Raw genomic sequence first — 22,558 nt, 5'->3', positions numbered from 1 at the left:
TTTTCTTTGGCTTTTTTTTTATTGATTTACTCAAATATTGACTTCTAAAAATATTTTCCAAATTAATTTGCATATTAAAATGATCAGTGAAGTTAGTTCTAATGGAAATAAATTTAAATGAACTACATATTTCAAAATATTTCAAATCAAAAACGTTAATATCGATTAAGGAAATATGAAGGAGAGAAAGAAAGCCAATCGTGGCGCGTGCGAGTGTACACGCGACAGCTTGTGTTCGATTCCCAGTCGAGAAAATGAAATATTTAATGTTTTCATTTCCTCAGCCGTGTACAAGACAGAACTTGGCGTTGAGTTTCGCCACTCAACACACAAAAATGTTCCGTTTTTATTTTGAAATCCTAAAAGATAATTGAAATCTTTCGAGCGTTCATATATGAGTAAAGTATTTGTTAAGCAAATCATATTTCATATAGAGGTAGTACCTATACTACCTCTATAATATAGTAGTATAGTTCACCTTGTAAGAGTGGGTGTGTCAGTCAGTCACGGATAGTGCGCCGCTTGATGACAATTACTCAATTATTGTACTATGATATTGTTTTTAAGGCTTTAGTAGCCACGTTTAAGTACTTATATTAGAACGGTTATCATGTCAATTCTCTTTTTTTTTCTTTAAACTTCACGCTGTATCCCGCAAATAGCAGAGTGGGAGATGGATCCTGGCAACCTCTTCTTCTTCCTGGCATTAATCCCGGCTGTTACCAGGATCTGCCTTCCTACTTAACCTACTCCACTTTGCACGATCTTTTGCGTCCTCGGTGGTTAGACCATTGGCTCTCATGTCCTGCATCACGACATCCAACCAGCGCTTCCTTGGGCGTCCGGGAGGTCGCGCCCCAGGAACTAGTATAGCAAGGCACTTGCGTCCGACATAGTTCTTAGGCCGGCGCGTAACGTGGCCAAACCATCTCAAGCGACGCTCTTGGAGCTTATCCGCTACGTCACGGACCCCAAGACTACCTCGAATGAATGTGTTGCGTATGCGGTCAGACCGCGTTACGCCGCACATCCACCTCAGCATCTTCATTTCCGTGACGTGAAGCTCCAGAGTGTGCCGAGATAGTGCTGGCCAACCTGGATCCTGGCAACCTAGTGTTGAGAAACTGCGTTTGCTCTGCCTCGTTTGGCCTTGTTGCCAGAGCAAGGGAACGAAAATACTAAATATTTCATTCCCACGAGAATGGGATGTGAATGATGGACCATAGCCGTCGCGTTAAAAAAAAATTACCAATCTTAACAATTAAAAGATCTTAGTTGAAACTAACTTCATAGACTAAAAGAAATATAATAAAAATCATCAAACAAGTACGTTATAAGTATAGTCAGGGTATTAGAAAACAACAATGGCTGCGTAATTAGAATAATATTAAAATTCTTGGCAAATACCTGCATTGATATATAAATAACTTATACAAATGTCAAGCATAATCAACCGGTTGTATTACAAACACGTTCTCGGTTTCCTGCAGGCAGTTATTATAGGAATATTAGTTTAAATACTTATAATATTAAATCTATATTTGAAATAGCCACTTATTTTATTGTTAATAATCAGCTTCACGCTCTATCCCGTAATCACCAGGGTAGGCAGCTAGTGTTAAGATACTATGTTCCCCATTTTCCTCCAAGATTTTGTAGGCAGTGCGTGTTGATTGACAGAACTCAAACTTAAATTAACAATATTAAATCTATATTAAAAATTGCCGTATGTTTTAATGTTAATTAATAATTAACTGTCATTAATACGGATGATAACTATTCATTTAGTTTATGTTAAAGGCTAAGTTAGATCTTTAAGACATAAAATTCTCTCACTCATGTATAACAAAATAACGATATCTACGTTTGTATCGTTAAACGTGCTAAGCTTAGGAACTAATTGTATATGTATAGACCATTTGCCGAGGTATGGCAATAACGCTTTAACATCATGCTTATAGAATAAAAAAAATATTATAAAACCCGACTAAAATAGCACACCATTTTGGCAAAGTACTTGTAGCTCTTAAATTAATTAAAAAAGACTATTGATTAAAAAAACCGCACTCAAATCGGTTAATTAATTCAGGAGCTACAGTGCCACAGACAGAGACAGAGACATCCTTTCTTTTGCGTCGGGGGTTAAATTACTTTGCCTTTTGAAATATTATAATAGTTTATACTCTAGTAGTATCAACAGTTACTTTTAATCTTATATCGTTTTTCTAGTAAACAAGTCATCAAAGTCAACTAGCTGTGCGTAGATCAGGTTAGAGCGCAGTACACGTTCGTGACTATGAACTATAATTTTCCATTATTATCTCATGTTATCACACTAATTGCATCTTTCTTTGTACACTACGTAATAATGCTTATATATATCATTATTTTTAATATTTTATACAGTTTAACGCTGTTAGTTGCACGCATAATGCATGGTAAGCATAGGAATCCTTTTTTATCGTGAGGAAACCACTAAGGATACGCCGCCCGAGTGGGGACTCGAGTTATGTGAGACTCATGGACAGGAATGGCAGATGTGAGCCGTCCACACTACCCACTAAAACCTGACGGTGCTCCTCCTCGACCGCCACAGGCCGGAACTACGGGAGTCAAGGATTCTTCCATAACCTCGACGGAAGCAGAGGAACCTGGAGTAAATACGCCCAGTTACCCACGCAAAATCTAATTACTGGATGATACGTGTCGAATGGTCCAAGTCAAAGCCAAAGATTGTATTGTGAGCAGAGCAATAATATGAAAATTAATTCTCGTGAGTGGGAATCGAAGTTGTTACGACACGCGAAGATTGGCTTGATCGATTATCTATATAACTCCATTTGAGAATTACGTCAATCAAAATCGACATGAAATTATTCTATCATTTAAATTTAAAGCCACACCCACAAAACAATGCATCCACAGAAAGTGGGGAACGGTGTGTGTTAGCACGGTTCTCTCTGCCCACTCTGTTTTGTGCGGGATAGAGCGTGATTATAGTTGAATATATAAAGTGTTATATGATAATGTACTGGATAATATATAATCTAGAGTATTTACCTATGTATTTCCGACATTTTGATCGCGGTGGTCCGCCAGGTGACGTTGCGAGGCTATTTTTAGCCGCCAGCACTATAACCTGTCAGGGAAACTAAACCGGTTGTAGTTCAAACAGCAGAAACAAGATCTTTCTGCAAATGTATGTTAAATAAGAGATTTCAAATAAGCTCTGAGTTTTTTTTGTGTTTGAAATCTTAATATTATGTCATCATTTGATACGTATATTGTTGATAGCTTAATTTTTTTCTAGTAGCTACTATATTTGGTAAAAACCAATTACCATACCATACATTTTGAGATTTGCTTAACTATTTTTATTTTTTTTTATTAAATACTTCATTTCTTCGAGTGGGAATCGAACCCACAACCTGCCACACGCTACTGCCCCTACGCCACAATTATATATTTTCATAATATTTAGAATTAACGAAATATGATTTTTATATATAAAATTATTTTATTTAATTTTTAAATGAAAGTACAAATTAAATCTAAAACTAAACTATATCTAAGACTATTGCTTTCAATGTTAAAGAAACAGTAATCTATTTAAATCTAACTTAACCTACGACTCAATTACTCCACGATGGAATAATAAGTCTGGGAAAAAAAGGAAATTCCTTTCCCACCGGCGCCGTTCACCCGATCTCTCTCTTGTCAGCATTTTGTGGAGCTCGGCCGTCTATCAGACGGACACATAATACTAAATACATATAATACTAAATAAGTTATCCGCCTGTGACACCGAGCGCTATATTCCGACTTCTGAGCTGCCCCCTCGGTCGCTGGTCGTCTAGCTGGACCTCGCACGGGGAACCGTGAGTCTCACCCGACTGGGTTGACCGCCCAGGGGGCATTCTAGCTCAAGCCTGTCACTCACTTACCCCCCCCCCCCCCCCCCCACGAAATCTTTCACAGTTTTTCCCCGATTCCCTTGGCTCCAAGGCCAACCCCCAAAGACGCAGCAGTATTAACTGTTGCCGCTAGAAACCACGGACAGAGGACACCCGTTCTGGCACCGCTCCCCGGTTCAAAGAGCCGGAAGACAGAATTCCGCGTACGAGCGCTATATAACAAAGTGTTGTTAGTCAAGAGGGTATCATGGTACGGTAATAGTTATCGACCCGCAAACCGGAAGTTGAAAATCCTATTTTTCTCTTATCTCATGGTAATTTTTGTGCTAATAATATTAAGTGCTAATTTTTGCACTGTCTGTCAGTCACTCAGTAACGGAAGAGTTTTATATGCATAGATTATGTCATCTTTAAGCAAATATCGATTTATTACAATCAATATTCAATATTTGCTATGCAATCGATAGACTAACTTCATCGTAGTGTAGGTTAGACGTCACTGTCACGTATACTATTTTACATTGGTTGTGGTTTCTAATTTGAATTGGGTTTTGGTTCCGGCCTGGTTAGCCTGGGCCCTTTTTTGTAAATCACTCTCAAGTCTAAATACAAAACATATCTATAAATGAAAACGGCATCTCAAAAATGATCTCAGACTTGAGAGCGATTTGTAAATATGAGCCCTATTGTACTTGTTGCTGTATTTTGGCATGAAAAATAGATTAGGTATTTCTTTATTTTTAAACAAATTATAAAAATAGATAATTCTCTGCCCACATAAGTGTGAAAGTATCTAATAAATGGAAACGTAACGAGATTTCAATTCGTGTCGCGATGTAAAAATAGACATGGGCACCTGTGATCCTGTGAAAACTGTATTTGTTTAAAAAAACCTTCCATAGATGCTATAGGTGACGGCTCATATCTAGTTACGTCAAATTTTCTTATGTATCTTCTAAAAAAGATATTTTAGTAATATATTTATATTTAAGCAACTGAAAAATATGATATTAGCACATATTTATTAGATTAACACTCGGTAGCCTTCCGATCAACATCCGTCTAAATCATCACACTACACGTGCGTCGTATTTTGTTAAAATGAAGCAAAAAATCTTATTTGATTTTGTACTTTAACTCAAAGTATAATATTTAGTATTTAAATATGATCTCCGAATGAATTTTACCTTCGGAATTATAACATGATAATAAGATTTTCCGAATCAAGAATTTTACCTTATAGCTTAAAAAAAGAGGAAGTTCTCGCTTTTCTTAATAGCATTATTAAAATACTGTTTAAATCTTGAAGGATGTTACAATTTTTTTATATTAAAAATAAAATAAAACCTTTTTATTATAGCTTCAAACAGTGGCATATAACAGGGAACACCAAGGGAACCTAGTGTTAAGAGTTCAGACACTCAGTTAGTTATCCACGCACTACCCAATTTTCGAAATATCAACGTGCTTTGTTTTATTACCAGAACGGGAAAATGCAAATAAAGAATACCCTCGACCTCGGAATCGAATCTACAACCGTCGGTTACAATCAGATGTTTTGCCGCTGAATCACGACGGCCTCAAAATATAAATTACATGACATTTTTGTAATAATTTTAGTAATATTTTTTTCGTCTTTCTCGCTGAAAATTTACAAATATATAATAACTTTGATAAAGATATCAAAGATATTAAGAAATTTAAATTTTTAATCTTAAATTATCTGAAATAACTTGAATGGTTCTATTAATATTGCACAGAATATTCGTGATCGTGGAATTTTTTCTCGTCCACAGCCTCGTTCCACGCCGCTCACTTTGAACGAATGATATCCTTACGTCACTTTATTGCAAGTATTATGTTAAAACGATCGACTTTTAAAAGTTTAGAAATGGATTAATTACATTATATTTTCTTTTATTTTTTAATCTTTTATGCTATATTCCGCATATAATAGGATAGGCAGAGGATACCTAGAGGTTACCTACTGTTGAGCTCCGCCACTCAACACGCAATATCTTCAGAATTCGACGGAAAGTAAGGAAGTGGGATACAGAAATATCTTAATGTGAACAGGGTGACAACATTTGGTTCCTAGGTTCCTTCTCCCCTGCTAAATGCGGGATACAGTATAAAGCTATAAAATAAAGCGATATATAAAATAGAATTCCATAGAAGAAAATCAATCGTAAATGGACATCAAATGTAAAGATAAAAAACATTTTAACATGACATCAATCAAAGTTATCAAATATGGAGGTACCTTCACTATTATGACATGACAGTACATTATCTAGAAGCACTTTCGTCACAATGGAGAACAATTAGCGGTGCTTATCAGATTAGGTTACTTCATACTGGTGATGGTAATTGTTACGTACACTGAATGCTTCTGACACTTCCTATCATATCATTTGACGCATGGACTGATGGAATTTACTGGATTTGGAAAATTTTAACAATGCGCGACAGGTTGTAGGTTCGGTTCCCAATCGAGGAAATTAATTATTTCATATTTCCATTTCTTTGCTCTGGTAAAGAATGGGTTTATATTCATAAAAACATAATATAATTCAATATATAAACATAATTCAAATAAAATTAATAATTAATATTTTTTTTTATTTGTTTTTGGCTCTATGAATGATATCTATTAAATATAAATACCTTCTGCTACTAACAGAGAGACAACGCACAGCCGAAACTGAAATTTGGCATGTCAGTTCCTAGGAAAATATAAAGAATCTCTAAGGAAGGTTTTCTCGAAATTTATATGAGAACGGGAAAGGGGGAAAGGGGAGGGAGGATTTACGGTCCACACAGACAAAATCACGAATTACAACACGTTTAAGATAAACTGTGACATATTGTATATTAAGAAATTACTAGAACCTGCCGATCAGTGCCAAGGGAGCCTTTCACAATGATCTCCCACATGTGAAGTGGACTAAGGTTATTTGACAGTTCGCCTCGTGACTAGCATTTTTAATGATTTAATATTATAGGTATAATTAGGATTTACAAATATTATTTTTATATTTTCTGTATGGACGTCTATCTTTTTTTGTAGGGAATAGGTTTGAAACTAACCACTTTTCTTGGTTGGGGGCAACAGACGTTTTAATGGGGGACGGAGTCTCAACACTAGGTTCCCACGTTCCCTGTACCTACCCTTCTATGTGAGAGCTAGAACGTTACCTTATTTAAATGTATTTACTTTATTATTGTTAGAAAAATATTTAATGATCAAAGCTTGTATTTAAAATTCTTTATTAAAACAAAAGGTGATAACGACGAATCAAACAAATATACTCGTACTTAGCGACTTACAATTATATTGTATAGCGACATTAATTACACAAATAAACTTGTGATATTTACAAAAATACGTTCGTTCATATAAATGTGTTAGCAGAACAAAGTCATTCATTTAGAACAATATTCGTTATAATGAATGAAAAAAATCTATGTTTTTTGAGCTATTAGGTAATAGTAGTCGAAAACATCTTATTTTCGTAACCTTTTGCTATTTTACTTATTTTCATTATGTTTCTCCTAGACGGGATTTGTGGGAGTGGTTTTTATCTGTGGGTTCGATGGGAAGACACATGGTTTTCTTTCAAAGAATTATTTATTTATTATCAGCGATTTTAGTTTTAAACATCATTTGTCTACTGAAGAATTCTTGCAAATATATTCGAATAAACAATATTTTTAAACATATCAATTCGTATTAGACATACATTTTTGTGTTTTTAAATCTCGTATAGCAAGAATCGAACCCATAACCGACGCATTAACTGGCCTTTACCTTTTATTTATGATATTGAATTATAGAAATTTATTTAATTAATTAGCTATGCAGTTGTTGTGATTTTTAAATAACAATCACTATTTGCACGCGATGATTGCAATTATAAATTAGAAAATTTTATATTTTTTGTATTATTAAAAATATTTATAGATATCCATGTACAAATTTAATTTAATTATCCAACGCAAAAAATACAATTTGAGAGAAATCATTAAAGGAACCTCGGCCCGTATTTATAAACCGCTCTCAAGTTTTTCGCCAATTTCATTCATAAATAATATATATAAATGAAAACGGCATCTCAAGGTTGATCTCATACATGAGAGCGATTTACAAATGCGGGTCTTAGAATAGGCAACTTATTTAGCAAAATAAATGGTAACAAATTTAGTATTAGGGTTTATTTTCTTTTTAAGGTTACAAGAAAATTAAAAAAAAACCAAAAGTAAATGCATTAAATGATTTCAAACGGAACTTGAAATGACGTGATTGCACAAGGCTAGCTATTGTGTGTAGTTTAAGTTGAACCTTGCAGTCGCCTTGTGCTAACCTAGATTAGCTGGATCCTAACTAATGATCTAATATAAGAAAATTGTATATGATCGATAGCTGTTTTAGATAACATGTGTTATCAGTTAAAGTTCCCTGAGACGTAATAAGATTAATTATGTTAACGAAACGTAAGTGTATTTATGGGAACTGAGAGTACTAGGCTGCCAGGTTCCCTGTGTCTACTCTGCTAGAAGCGTGATGTTAAAAAAAAGTAATGAAACGATCAGAGGTCATCATGGCGTACTGATTATAAGTAATTAAAGCAGTTAAGTTTTATACAATGAAATGTTCCTCAGCCATTTTGCCTGTTTACTGATTTAATCTACGAAATATGGATATTAGAGAAAACAAATGAAAAAAAAATGTCTCTTCGTAGGATATGCGAAGATAGAGTAGAGCAATGAAGATATACACAGAATGGCAGGTACTAGCGAGGAAGTCACAGTGAGAATGAAGAAGAACGTGCTCAGCTGGTTTGGGCACGTCGAACGAATGTGTGATGAAAGAATGGCATAAAAGATTTATAAAGGAAAAGTGAGCGGTAAGAGGGGTAGGGGGAGGCCTTAGTTAACCTTCGAATACACAGATTCAAAGATACAGGAGGAAAGTCACGTTTAAAGAATGAGGGCACGTAGGGCATGTATCAAGAAGTTGATGACAGTGTACGAGACGAAACAGGTATGCAGAGACCGTAGAGTTTGGCCCTCCTCCCTGACTACCTCTAGTGAGTAATAAACTCTAATTCTCGATCCTTACTTTCAGGCAGAAGATACCGGCTATGCAAATATAGCACTCTGTTGAATACCTGGGTTGTGCACACTGTTGCAATGTTTCACTATTATGCAGTTAAGTCTGTGTTCTCATTTCATTGTTTCAGAATTCCAACTACCAATTTTATATTAGCGCTCTGTTTAATAAATACACTTATGTTCGTAATCGTTTAGGTATTTCATATATTAAATATTATGAATATGAGAAGTTAGCAATTTTTTCTATGATTTGTTAGATAGTTGTTGATTCAATTTCAAATTGGGTTGGATTAATTTTCGTTTATATTTATATGTGATATTTTCGACAATGTAATATATACTTACCTTAAGCCCGTTACTTATAAATCGATCTCAAATTTAAGATCGATCTTGAGAAATGAAACATAAATTTATGAAATAGGTTTGATATACTTCTTCGAAATGCGAGAAACGGATTATTATGGAACCGATAAAAGTTTATTTGCAAACGCTTAATAAAACATTATTTAAGTATTAAAGCTAAAGTTTCATATGTAAATAACTGAAGAACAAAAATTAAACCAAGGCCAAGTTAGTAAGTAATAAAAATAAAATAGGTTTAGTATGTACATTTAATTACTCAAATGACCTGTTCCGCTTCACGAATGATGAGTGAATGTTTTTCTTTTTTTATTCTTACACTTATGATGATCTGAATTATTTGGCTTTTGGGACTACTTTACCTTGGATTTAGTCGTATTTTTTATTTTTATATTTTGATTAAAAATGTCTTAGTTATTCCTATTTGCCCACGAGGGCCGCCCCTAAAAAACCTCACCATTCGTTTTCCGTGGACATCACGGGCTATTTAGCGAGATCTTATACACCTGGTGTGCCTTATTTAAACAGAAGGGGAATTACCTATAATATTATATAATATAAATTTTCCTTTATGATTACAATCCATAATTTTATAACTAGTATGACTCATTTTAAGGGTGTCGTAAATATAGTGTTGACAAAACAAAAAAAAAAGACAAGAGAATTCATAATTCATATTGAATTCTTTGTTGTCAAAATCTTACGCAAATCGCAAAGTATACCTATTAAGTAAACAGTACGTGTAACAATCGAAGGTCTTGCTCGATACAACGAAAGATTATATTTTTTTATGATGTTTTTTTATTATTTCCTGATATTTATTTATTGATTTATTTAAGAGTTAACACTATAGGTCTTTTGATCTAATAAAAAACAGCGTCTTCTTCATATTTTTATTTTTTTCTTTTAGCCCATTTGTCTGGCAACACAAATATGAATTTTGAACGTAAATTTAATTACCACCCATTTTCATCATAAAAGTAAACCTACGACTAAAATAACTAGGTACTATTTATTCTTTTGAACATCATTAGTTACGTATTTGTTCTTCACGAAATATTAGTTAGTTATTTGTTTTAATACAGTTTATTATTATAAATGCGCATTATTACGTGTTATATTGTTATTCTAGAAACGTACAGCATTCATTTTTAGCTTGGGCTTCGATATTCGGTTAACTTTGTATATGTTAACAATTTGTAGGGCTCGTGCGTCACTAGGCGTGTCTGTGAAGAATTCAGTTCCAATAAGGAAGGAACGTATTGTGTTTCTTTAACGCGCTGAAATGAGGAACAAATTCAAGTTATTTTTTTTAATGAAACTATTTAAAACGGTTTAGCTAACGATCGATCGATAATAAAAGTATTAAAGTAGTAGTATGTCTAAGTGTCGACCTGTGAAAATATAATTGTGTAAGAACAGCACTAAAAAAGGTCTTTTATTTCTTTAATTTATTTCTGTATTTTTTTTTTACTTTTCTATTTCTGTATTTTACTTGAATATATTTTAACATGAAAATTAAGTAGATACTATTTAATTTGTCAATAATAATTTACCAAGAGTTCTAACCTTCGCGTTTCAATAAGAAGAATTAGCATGGAACTATTATTAATTTTATGGGAAGTTCTACGTAATTAATCTCGTATGAACGAAGTGTCTTAACACTAGGTTCCCATGTACGGGACAGCTTGAAGCAAAAAAAGAAAAGAAAAAGATAAAAAATACCTACTAATGCAATCTTTAAAGAGTGTAGCTTAAAGAAAGTTTAATATATGATATATACTCATCCTGAAAATAAATAGTATGTAGTATATACCTACATATATAAAATATTGATTGTAAAGTAAGTAACGACACAATACTCGTGGGAAAGATTCTAAAAGAATATATTTTTACTAGTTACTTATACACAAGACATAAAAATTAACTTTTTGAAGGTTAAACACTACACCTACCTACTTATTATCTTTTTAAATACCTAATGTATTTACATTCAAATAGGTTTTGTCCAAATTTCGTGTTATTGTTAGAAGCATGTTTTCGCAATATTTTCTAGATATTTCCTCGCATGTGAATTAATGACGTCGAACAGAGTTACAAACGAGTAATGAATCAAAATTATTACTTATTAACAAAATATTCTTTTCGAATAACGCCCAAACTTAGAAGATCTCTGGCAGCCAGCATTAAAGCTAATAAAAACACAACATAAAAATATTATTTTAATATTTTTTTTAAAAAATCTTTTTGCATACTATTTTTAAGTAATGTTTCGTCATAATGAATCTAATGGTTTAACATAGGTAGAAACTAAAGCTATACTAAAAGGAATATCTACTTTTATTAAAGTTGTAATAAAAAAATGATCTTACTCTTTCTATTACAGCAAAATAAATTTACATTAACAAAATTCTATTAATTTCAGGAGAATCTATCAGAATGGGAGCGCGGCGTCACCGACATGCAGGCCCCGACCGCTGGTGCTCTGTCACGCAAGTGGAGCATGAGAAGTGCGCACGCGCAGGACACGGCCCCGGATGAGACCCCGCCGGTTACCAGTTCAAATTCCACGGACTCTTGTAAATTGCTTGTGGTAAGTTTATATGTTTTTTACTGCAACAGCAATAGCACGCTGTATCCCGCATATGGGAGGCTGAGAGAATCTATTTGTTATCTCTGGCAATCTGCTAGACATTTTTAAAATCAAAATTTTTTTTAGATTAGTTTAATTTATTTTATAATCTTCTATAGTCTTCAATGTCATTGACCTCAAGTAACAGAGTCGATATCTTCCTACACGCGCAAAATGTATAATCTACACTTTTTGTGAATTCAAGTAACCTCTACGACGACTACGTAATATTATTTGGTACAATAACGAATAAAAACCTAACAAAAAATAATTGAAATCCGCACACAGGTTTTTTTTTTGGTTGTTGAATAAAAACTAAAATTAAAGTAATATAATCTGTAATTACTGACGCTGCCGTGGTACTGTTGGGACTTGTCTTACTGGACCACATATACTCGTATAATGGATTCAAATCCCTCTTTAGTAAAACAAAACGTAGCGCCGGATTTTTTAAAAAGAGCGGGAAATAAAGCAAGTAACTAAGTACTTCCGATACGGCTTTACAAAATTGTGATACATTTAAAACCCTAAAAAAAAATACTGCAAAGGCCTAGCCAACCATAACCACGAGCGCGTGGATTCCCATTCCAATTCCCTTTTTGCCAAAGTACTTTCTGTCTCTTTCTGTTCTGTCTCTTGCCACTCTTGCCGTCACAGTAAGAGTCGATAAGGCCAGTCCTATCTCACGGCACGACAGGGCTTCGGCGCGACGGGCTCCAACGGTCATAGAACCTCCTGATTAGCATACGCAGGGTATTCCCCTGCAATAACTGTCCCTTTAGGCGTGAGCTACTCTCGCCCGTCCTCGTCCGATGACGCTGTACCATTTCAAGTCAACAGCATAAGCCCATCAGAAAATAAGATCGCAACGGGTTCAATTGCTTCCATGCGTCCAACCAGTGCACAACAAATGTCTGAATGGAAATTTTGCCTATCATTAGGAACAACGTATCGTTGTTACCGAGATGGCCATAAATTGATACATTGATGCAGGCAGCCGTGTTTAATTGAGTTTCATGAACGCTAGGGTTAATTGGTGTTAAACGTGCTCCAGGCGTCTAGTTCCTTCCATCATATCAATATGCACATCTTTTGGATATGTAAGTAATATTATATGTAGGTATACCTATGTATGTGAATATATCTACATATATTATATTGAAGGTAGCTGTTTTTTTGTCTTTAACTTATGGCTTTACATTTTTTTTTCATTTATTTATTTCAGCACTACAGACGCTTGGTCCGTACCCTTTTTTACTTTATTAGTATATCTAATGTTCTTTATATCTATATGGATTTACATTAGAGGATTTAGTAAAGGGGCAATCCTCAATTTATCTCTTAGAGAAATGATGAGTGGTAGAACTTAACGCCGTGCTTCGTCAAACTGAAATATGTCAAAATGGAAACCAAGCAACAGATGTAGAGACAAACTCTCAACCTCGACTCTATTATAAATAATTAAACGTTAAATAAAATTTTGTAAAAATAATAATCGGGCCCCCAAATTAAATACGATTGCAGTTTTTATATCATCCGACGGCATTCAAGTTCGTTATTAATTCCATTTTATTACCGCAACTAATTATGCAAATTGATTAAACAGTCAATTTTAAAATTGTTTCATCAAGCAAGATCCACGAGTCGTACTTTCGAGTGTTTTAATATTACGCAATATATTTAAATATTTATTTAAATTAATATTTCCATATCTTCGGTCTGGTGTCGAGGCAAAGCGCGGCGTTGGGTTCCGCCACTCAACACGCAATGCCTCCAGAATTCGGCGGAAAGAAACGGAGTGTCTTAACACCGGGTCCCCTCTGCCTATCCTGCTATGCGCGGGATAAACGGTTGCCTGTACTTATTAAAATACCGGCAAAATATACAGTTTAAAGCTGATAATTATTATTTTTTAAATAATATTTTATTGTTAGAGTTGTTCTAGACTTCTAGCATTTATATATATATATTTATTATATTTATATATTTATTTATATCGTAGAGCAAAGTCTGACTGCAAATACAACGGTTCATTCAATATATTTAATTTATTTTTATTTCTCCGGATCTCGCATCTAGTGGACGAATCGCGGCGTAGAGTTTCGTGTACGGAATGTTTCGAAAATTTGATGGAAAGTAGGCAACAGAGTGTTTTAACACTACATTTCCCACACTGCTGTGCGGCAAAAAACTGATTCATTACTCATACATTATCCTCATTGCTGACTTAGCAACAGACACGTTACATTGCGGGAAATTAATATACAATAACCTACCGCAAAACCATCATTATTCATACATAAGTATTACGTATTTTTAAAATCCTACAATCATTGAAGGGAAGTCAATAACTTGTATTACACAGCTTATATTTAATTAGGAGTATACTTCTTAAAAACAAATGGAAATTATTAATAAAAATGTTTTTATTCTTTTAATATTCTTTTGTTAGATTTGTATTTGGTAACTGTAATCGTGCCGGCTGTGGGTTTGATATCTGTTCAGGAAAATTAATTATGTTCAAGGGTTACGAGGTAATCCTCGTTATAGTAACAAGAAAAAGCGCGAAGTTGTGTTCGCCCTAAAATTCGATATTTTCAAAAATTAGGCGGGGCTTGGGTAACGGATTGCCTTACAGGTTCCCACATGATAGTGTGAAGATAATACTAGATTCAAAAGTATGTGTCTATATTTTAATGCAAAGCTATTTTGATCTACTACTTAAAATCTAATTTATTTGTGCATGAATTCTATTTGCTTAAACTATGTTTATTTAATTTCCAGTACATCGGTGAGTCCAAATCGGCGATATGGAGGCTATCCTTATGCGGGGGCAACGCGGCGGCGGTGGCAGCTCGGGCTGGGACCAAGTTGCTACCACCGAAAATTCGTATACTCTGGAATCCACCAACCACACCTTATCATCATACTGAGAAACTGAGATTGGTCATCACAGCTGTTAATAGTGGTAAGAAATCATTTAAGTTAATGTATTTTTTTTTACTTACTTTTAGGATTAAGTAAGTATTTTTTCAATTGTTTCAAAGAAAAGAACTGAATATTAGTTTGATCAGGTTTTCTAGGTATTAGAAGGTTTTTCTTATATTTTTATATTACAAGAATAGGTTAAAAATAAAATGAACTATACAAAAAATCAGCGGTAATAATATTTTAAATTTAAAATACTTAATTTTAATTTCGAAAATTTCTCAATTTTTTTCGAAATAAAATGGGTAAAACGGCAGTTCAAGGCCAAATTCTCATCAGAAATTCGCATGCTCTTAAGTAATTTACTTCTCACCCTATTTTCGCAATTTGTGTGAAAGACTAAAAACATTACTGTACTGCTAACAGTACACTATGAAGAAGCGTTAATTAAAATTGTCCAAGTTTATTACATCGTCTTCTTTTACATGATTTTATTATGATTATTGTAACATTTTCCCATAGACTTTGCGTCATATATTTTGTACTACATCAACAAATTAAAGATGTTATAAATACATAAAGAATAATTTTAAAACAATGAACAAAAGTATATTTTATACTTATATACGTTTTATCGCATCTTTTATTTGATTCACACACTAAGAGACACGGGTTCGCTTCCTTCTAAGTCATTTTTTTTTGTTTTTGATGCAGATGTTTTTGATTGTATAGCTTGTCCTTAGCTATCTTATACTAGTTTTAGTACTGAAAAAATAGTTCTTTTTTATTTGTTTACACAGCCAATAAGAAATAAGTACAAAAAACTTTTTATTTTTAACGTTTAGTCTAAACCATCACTGAAATAAATTTAATCAATACATTCGTTTATATACAACTTACCTATATAGATTCATAATAAGACTAATTATTTCACAGGTTCAGTATGCAACAATGACTCCCAATTCACATGTGGCTTGACAAGCCTATGTATAGCCTCGTACTTAGTTTGCGATGGCATCCGTCACTGCCCGGGCGGTGAAGACGAAGACCCCAGCGCCTGTTCCCATAGACGCGATTCCCCACTCCTGGAGATGCTGAGGAGGTTTGCCGCGAGGAACCAGGAGCTGCTGGGCCTTGACGAGCCTGATGGTGTGACGAAACCTTCTGTTATAAGTAAGTGATGGATATACATTTGGAGAAATAATTTCTTTTAACTTTTTGTTGTCCATTATAAGAATTTCACACATAAGTATTTTTTGGGGCCAGTCGTGGCCCAGGGGCACAAGCGTGTGTCTGTAAACGCGACAGTTTGGGAATTCGATTCTAACTCAAAGAAATGACATATTTAGCCTCTGGCGAGCCCAAGCGCTGCGTTGAGTGACTCAACATGCAATACTGCAAAACCTAATGACATATCATGCTCATTTTTATTTTTCATGTTAAAGATGGTGGTCTGAGTCAATTTTATCCTGCTTATTTAAATAGTCACGGAAACTTTTTATCTTTATATCCTTTTCTATTTCAGTGAAAATAACAGAAGGTGAACAGAAACAGAATGCGTTTATGGAGTTCGCAGCGGCTTTGAAGCCATACGGACCATGGAGCTACCTCGTGGTGGGCATGTTGGTGTGCGCTACCATCCTCATGTTCTGTTTGGCTTGGGGTAAGTTGAAAATATAATTCAAATATAAATATAGGAGTAAATATCCTCTGAACTTGGACATAAGTATTTAGTTTGCTGCAATAATATCGAGTTGAGATTAGAAATTTTACTGGTAAACAATTCTATTCCATAATACGACTGGGTAGCGCGTAACAGTAAAATTCTGTATCTATATTCGCCAAATCTATCTAGTCCAATTTCAAAATAAAGAAATAATAAATCTTTTCATTACAGAATGCTGTTGCAAACGTTCAAAGCCGTCAGACACGCCTATCATCCCCGCTTCCTGCATAGATATATCACCTACGGTCACAGTCACGGCAGCTTCCCAACAATTGTTCGACACTCAACCGCCATCCCCACCAGAGTATGAACCACCACCCACTTACTCCTCGCTGTTCCCGAGGGCGTATAAATCCTCCCCTTCGCCACTACCACATTGCTCTCACGATGAGCCCGACTGAACTTGTATCATATAACCAAATCTGTTTGTTATAATGTAGCTTGTAATATGTAATGTAAGTTTTTATTTTTTCAAATTTATAACTAAAATGTTCACTGTGTTCTCTATGATTTTTTTGTTATATGTGTCTTTCTGTCAAAAGTATAATTGTTTGTTAAATAAAGTTGTGCCAGAAGAAAAACAAATAAACTGTCACATCTAAAGGAATTTATTAATAAATAAAATTAAATATGTTGGTGTTGGGAACATTAAAAAATCATAATTTACATTCGCATTCATTTAATTAGCGTTTTACTTACATTAAGTACAAAAATATTTGTAGTAATTTAATGTTAGTTAAATGTAAATCTATATCTGAATGCGGTTGTTGCATTTATTTTAATATCTTTTACAAACTGTCACATAAATTCAACACTTTTCTTATAAAGGTCATGTATATAAACTTTGTACATACATACAATTCCTATAAGTCATTTTTTTCTATTTAGCCTTATTGTTTAGAAAAAAATATTATTTTTGTATATATTTTATGCAGGGCCATAACATTAAGTACAATAACTATACTTGGGGCCAAATCTTTGTTTCATGTATCTCGCTATAAGGTGCCTTAATTAATAAAGTTTACATTATACTTTACGTTTATGTATGTATATGAGTAATGACTATAGATGGACAATATAGGATAAACCAATAGCTGACAATGCCAGGACTAAAGGTCGTTTCAATCTTTTATTTATAGGTTTTTCCAAGAATTCTATATTTTAAAAAGTTTATATATAAAAAAGCTATATAATTGTAACCCTGAGATTTAAAAGGCATTACTTGTTGCCGCTATTAGTGACAGAACTTGAATACAGATAAGAAATAATAAGAGAATTTTATATACCGTGTCAATGGATAAATTTGTTGGAAGCCAGTGTGTGATCGAACTTTGTATGTGGTAACAATTCATTAAAATATGATAAAGAAATGTAGTTATAAAAAATGTTTTACCATTTATTTCATGTGAGATTGAGAAAAACAACAGTTTACCAATGTTATTGAGAATGTAAATGAAATGGAGATTGTATATGTAAGTTTCGTCATGGTAACTATTACTAGTATCGTTGTCCACATTGATTTAAGCTAGTCTTTTAGAATCTGTTTTATTTCCTAGGTATAAGTAATTATAGATTACTGGGTAATTACTAGACTAAGTCTGTTATAGCTCCACAAAATGTAATACCTAAGGATTATAAAATGAAAGTGATATATATTATAAGAAAATATTATGACTAAAAATAAATATTTATTTTAAAAACCGTCTTTTGATTATGATTTTTTAATAACTCCACACATCCACTTAGACGTGAACGTAAAAAATATAACAATTGTTATTTACTGAGAGAAGATTCTTTATAATAAGATGCCTTCAATTATGTGCATGCACGTAATTGAGTAATATTTTCCCATTCCGCCTTTACCTATAACTTTGAGGCAATGCTGCAGATATCGAATCAATCATAATTAAAAAAAGGGCAGTGCGGGTCTTTTACAGCTGATGGCTAGGACCGGTTGGAGCTCGGGAACCTCTGAGAGCTTGCTTTTACCCCATTCCTCTCTCCACCTCATTATTACTCTTAGAATTCATTTTCAAAAAGTTATTAAGACGGTGTTTGGCTACATTAAAACCATGCTAAGTGTCTGGTAATGAATAACATCATTTCTAATATAATCCCTAGAAAATATAAAAAATGAGCTTTATTTAAAAGTTTACATAAGTTATGTGATATTTTTTTACACCTCACTTACGTAATAACTGTCAAAGTAACCAATACCTAAACTCCACAATTCCACATTCCCTAATAGTACATACCTGTGTTGAGTGTATGTGCACAGGAATTTTCAGATTTTATAACGTAACGAAAGTCTTGGTGCTTTTGGCTCCCCCTCTAATAGACATAGTCCTTTATGAGTGAATAAAATTCTAAAAGGGTTATGATTTACAATCCAAACGTATTAAAAATATTTTTGTAACTGGCAATGATCTGCTTTTGATTGTCATCAATTTGACAGTTGACAATTACGATTGACATAAGTGTAAATTTTAATATGAAAGTTATTGATAGAAATAATAAAAAATATTATATTAAAACTATATGTAAAATATTTAAATAAAGAGATTTAAAGTAATATTTTTAAATCTTTCAATATCTATCTATATATCTGTTATACTGTTTTACGATGGATAATATTACATTGTTTAAAACTTGTCGTGTTTGCTTGGACTCTGACAAACAAAATTACATGTCTTTAAGTGATACATACAAACAATTTCTAATATTCGAACATATAAATGCTATAACAAACGTAAAAATAAAGTATAAGGATGGCCATCCCGACAAAATATGTGAGCAATGTTTTAACGAACTGTGCACGGCGGTTGACTTTAAAGAAAAATGCGAACAATCCAACAATACATTAACTAACAAGAAAATTAAAAAAGAAGAAGTGAATATCGATTGTAATTTGACAGTCAAAAAAGAAAAACATGAAATAAAGGTGGAAGAGGATAATAATGATGACAATTTTTATTATGAATATAGTGATGATAATTCCAACGACCCTATAAACAATTCTGATTCAAACCCTCGTAAAAGTAGAGCTATTAATCTCAATCTTAAGTGTAATGATTGTAAAGAAACATTTAAATCCAAATGCAAGCTCAGAGTTCATTGGAAAAAGACCCATATGCCTGAAGCCCTGATTTGTACTAATTGTAAACGAACATTCAAAAGTTTTAAAGCTTTCCATTTGCACAAGCAAAGGAAAACAAAGAGTTGCTTAGTTGCAACTGATAAAAATTTGTCAATTGAAGGTATAGGGAAAAATAGAGTATTTATATGTAAAGAGTGCAATTATAAAACTTCAAGAATAAAAGATATGTCAGCTCATTTGGTCACACACAGCGGGGAGCGGCCCTACCAGTGTCACTTGTGTCCTAACACCTATACTCAGCATAGCTCTCTCCAAAGTCATATAGAAGGAACACATAAAAGTTATTTTATTGAAATTACTTGCCAATTTTGTGGCAAATATGTAAAGGGTCGAAGAAATGTGTATAGACACTTGAAAGGACACACTGATGGAGAAGCAACTTGCCCCATATGCAAGAAAGTCATGAAGAAAAAGAGTTTCCATATACATATGAAACGGCATACTGGTGTTAAGTCCTTCACATGTGAGAAATGTGCTTCTACTTTTTACACAAGTGCCGAACTGTGCAACCATAAACGCTGGGTGCACATTAAAAGTGAAGAAATGCTCAAATGTGATCTTTGTGATTATAAATGTGTAAAGGCTTATAATATGAAACAGCACAAAAGTAAACATACTGACAAAAACCTACCCTGTACAATATGTGGTAGATTCTATGTAAATGTTGAAAAATTGTCTGCCCATCAGAAAATGCATTATGATGAAAAGAAATATTCCTGTCCACAGTGCGAAATGAAGTTTTACAAGAGAGACTCGGTCAGAAAACATATGAAAGTAAAACATGCGGTGACAATAATTGATGAACCAGTGACAGTGCCTGTTGAAGTGAAAACAGAAAATGTTGGATGAATGAAAATCAATTTTAACATCTTACAAGAGTATATTTAAAAAAAAAAACACTGTCACTATCTGCAGTGAATAAATCAAAATATTGCAAATTTGCTATTAAATTTCCCATTTTACCATATATAATTTAAGTTAATTCTAAAAATATATTTTATTACAAATCTTAATACTATTTATTAGTCTTATTTTATATATTTAAACAATTAGTTTTAAGTTTTTTTAATTGATGATCATAATGAATGTGTAAATTATGCTGCAATATATGACATAGTCTAATTTGTATGAACTGAACTAGACTATGAATAGACATTATTAAAAGCACAATATTTAAACAGTAAAAAAGTTATAATTAAATATGTAAGAAATATTTTTTATTGTATTGTTATTTAAATTTCTAAACAATTATTAATATTTTTTTAAAATAATTATTAGCAATTTGAAAGTTATTCATGAATAACATTAATTTATAAATAATTGTAAATAAAGACATTTTAAATTTACGAGTATAAAAATATTTGATTTCATTATATACATCTCTCATATCGAAGCCGGCGTGGTCCGGTGACTGTAAAAGTGACGATAGTGGGTTTGAGTCTCACTCAGAGATTTTTTTTTTTTTATATTTTTATTTGCTTGCTCTGGTAACGAAGCAAAGTGCAGCGTTATGTTCCGTCATTCAATATGCTATGCCTTTAGAATTCGGTAGAAAGTAGGCAACGAAGTGTCTTAACCCTAGGGTCCCAAGTTACCTCTCTCTACTCTGCTATGTGCAGGATACAGCATGAAGCTAAAAAAAATTTCCCACTTTGCAGGTAAGCAAAGAGAACCCTGTTTTAGAACTCTTATGTCCAAACATGCCGAATTTCAGCGGTCAACACCGCATAGTTATAGATGTGCTTTGTTTAGAATACATTTACTAATAGCAATTGAAGTGAAATAAATACAACAATGGCTTCCTTATTTTTATTTTATTACTAAATACAAAATTAGTACAAAATTAATCGTAACAAGTGATTTCGTTTTCTAATTACTATGCACAATGGACCGTGCATGTTGGGTAATATCTTTGCTATATTTTAAAAGTGTTATTCCACGCCAAGAAAAATATTTTCGTTCGTAAAGAACGTATGACTTAGCGGTCATAGCGTTTGAGCGGTTTCCAAGAGGCCCTGGGCGGGTTCGAGTCCTGCTACGTTAAGATTCACATATAAACATCGGTTGTACTTGCAGCCCAGACACTTTCTTGCTGTGCTGGCTGATGCTACAAATATTTTTTCTGATTTCCCGTTACTTTATATTAAGATGAGGTTGAGGAAATGAAAAAGGAAATATATTATTTCCTCGCGTAGGAATCGAACCCACAACCTGTAGCGTTTACAGTCACACGCTTTTGCCCCTGCGCCACGGTTGGCCTCAGAAACAAATATTGATTAAAACCAATAATTGCGCAGGGTAAGAACGTATTACCCCAATAAGGGATGATGGGTTATTCCCGTGAACCCTTTTGTAGGAAGTTGTTGCAATCTGCGAAATCCAAATAAGGAAAAAAAATTTCACTCAATTTGGAAAGATAACAGATATAACATCTTACATATTTCTTTAAATAGGTATAAATCTAATCCATGATATTCACGTGCGTGTTACATAGCAAAAAAGTGTGAACATCGGAATGTTAGGGAAATCATCCCCTATGCTTCCAAAAAAGGGAATGACAAAGGACGTATAAAAAGAATTTTCGAGAATATTTAAGTAAAATACCGCGCCGTCCGTATGGCAAAGGGACGTGACGAATAGCTGTCTAACTTAATTTGCCCATTTTAGATAGGTAGGTATGTCATGCCTGAAACCAATGCTTCGGAGAAATTTATAAAATTTGATTT

At 33.4% G+C, this 22,558-nt stretch overlaps 2 protein-coding genes across 2 annotated transcripts in view; both read left to right on the top strand.

Annotated features, from left to right (window-relative positions):
- The window catches only part of LOC146534831 (uncharacterized), a 55,625-nt gene extending 37,250 nt beyond the window's left edge, over positions 1-18,375 (top strand). Inside the window, exons 3-7 of the mRNA XM_085192602.1 lie at positions 11,815-11,982; positions 14,806-14,989; positions 15,886-16,122; positions 16,475-16,612; positions 16,847-18,375. Coding sequence (XP_085048728.1) covers positions 11,815-11,982; positions 14,806-14,989; positions 15,886-16,122; positions 16,475-16,612; positions 16,847-17,076 — 957 coding nt within the window. The 3' untranslated portion in view covers positions 17,077-18,375. The remainder of the gene's footprint in view (positions 1-11,814; positions 11,983-14,805; positions 14,990-15,885; positions 16,123-16,474; positions 16,613-16,846) is intronic.
- Positions 18,376-19,147: 772 nt separating this feature from the next.
- LOC146534830 (uncharacterized) lies at positions 19,148-21,190 on the top strand. Its single transcript, XM_085192601.1, has one exon. The coding sequence runs from the start codon at positions 19,299-19,301 to the stop codon at positions 20,679-20,681; it is 1,383 nt and encodes a 460-aa protein (XP_085048727.1). The 5' UTR covers positions 19,148-19,298; the 3' UTR covers positions 20,682-21,190.
- The last annotated feature ends 1,368 nt before the right edge of the window (positions 21,191-22,558 follow it).

This window comes from Heliconius melpomene, chromosome 11 (assembly GCF_056956725.1).
Source record: "Heliconius melpomene rosina isolate 202511_hmr_F chromosome 11, ASM5695672v1, whole genome shotgun sequence".
NCBI classification, from domain to species: Eukaryota; Metazoa; Arthropoda; class Insecta; order Lepidoptera; family Nymphalidae; genus Heliconius; species Heliconius melpomene.
This window is presented reverse-complemented; position numbering and strand designations above follow the sequence as displayed.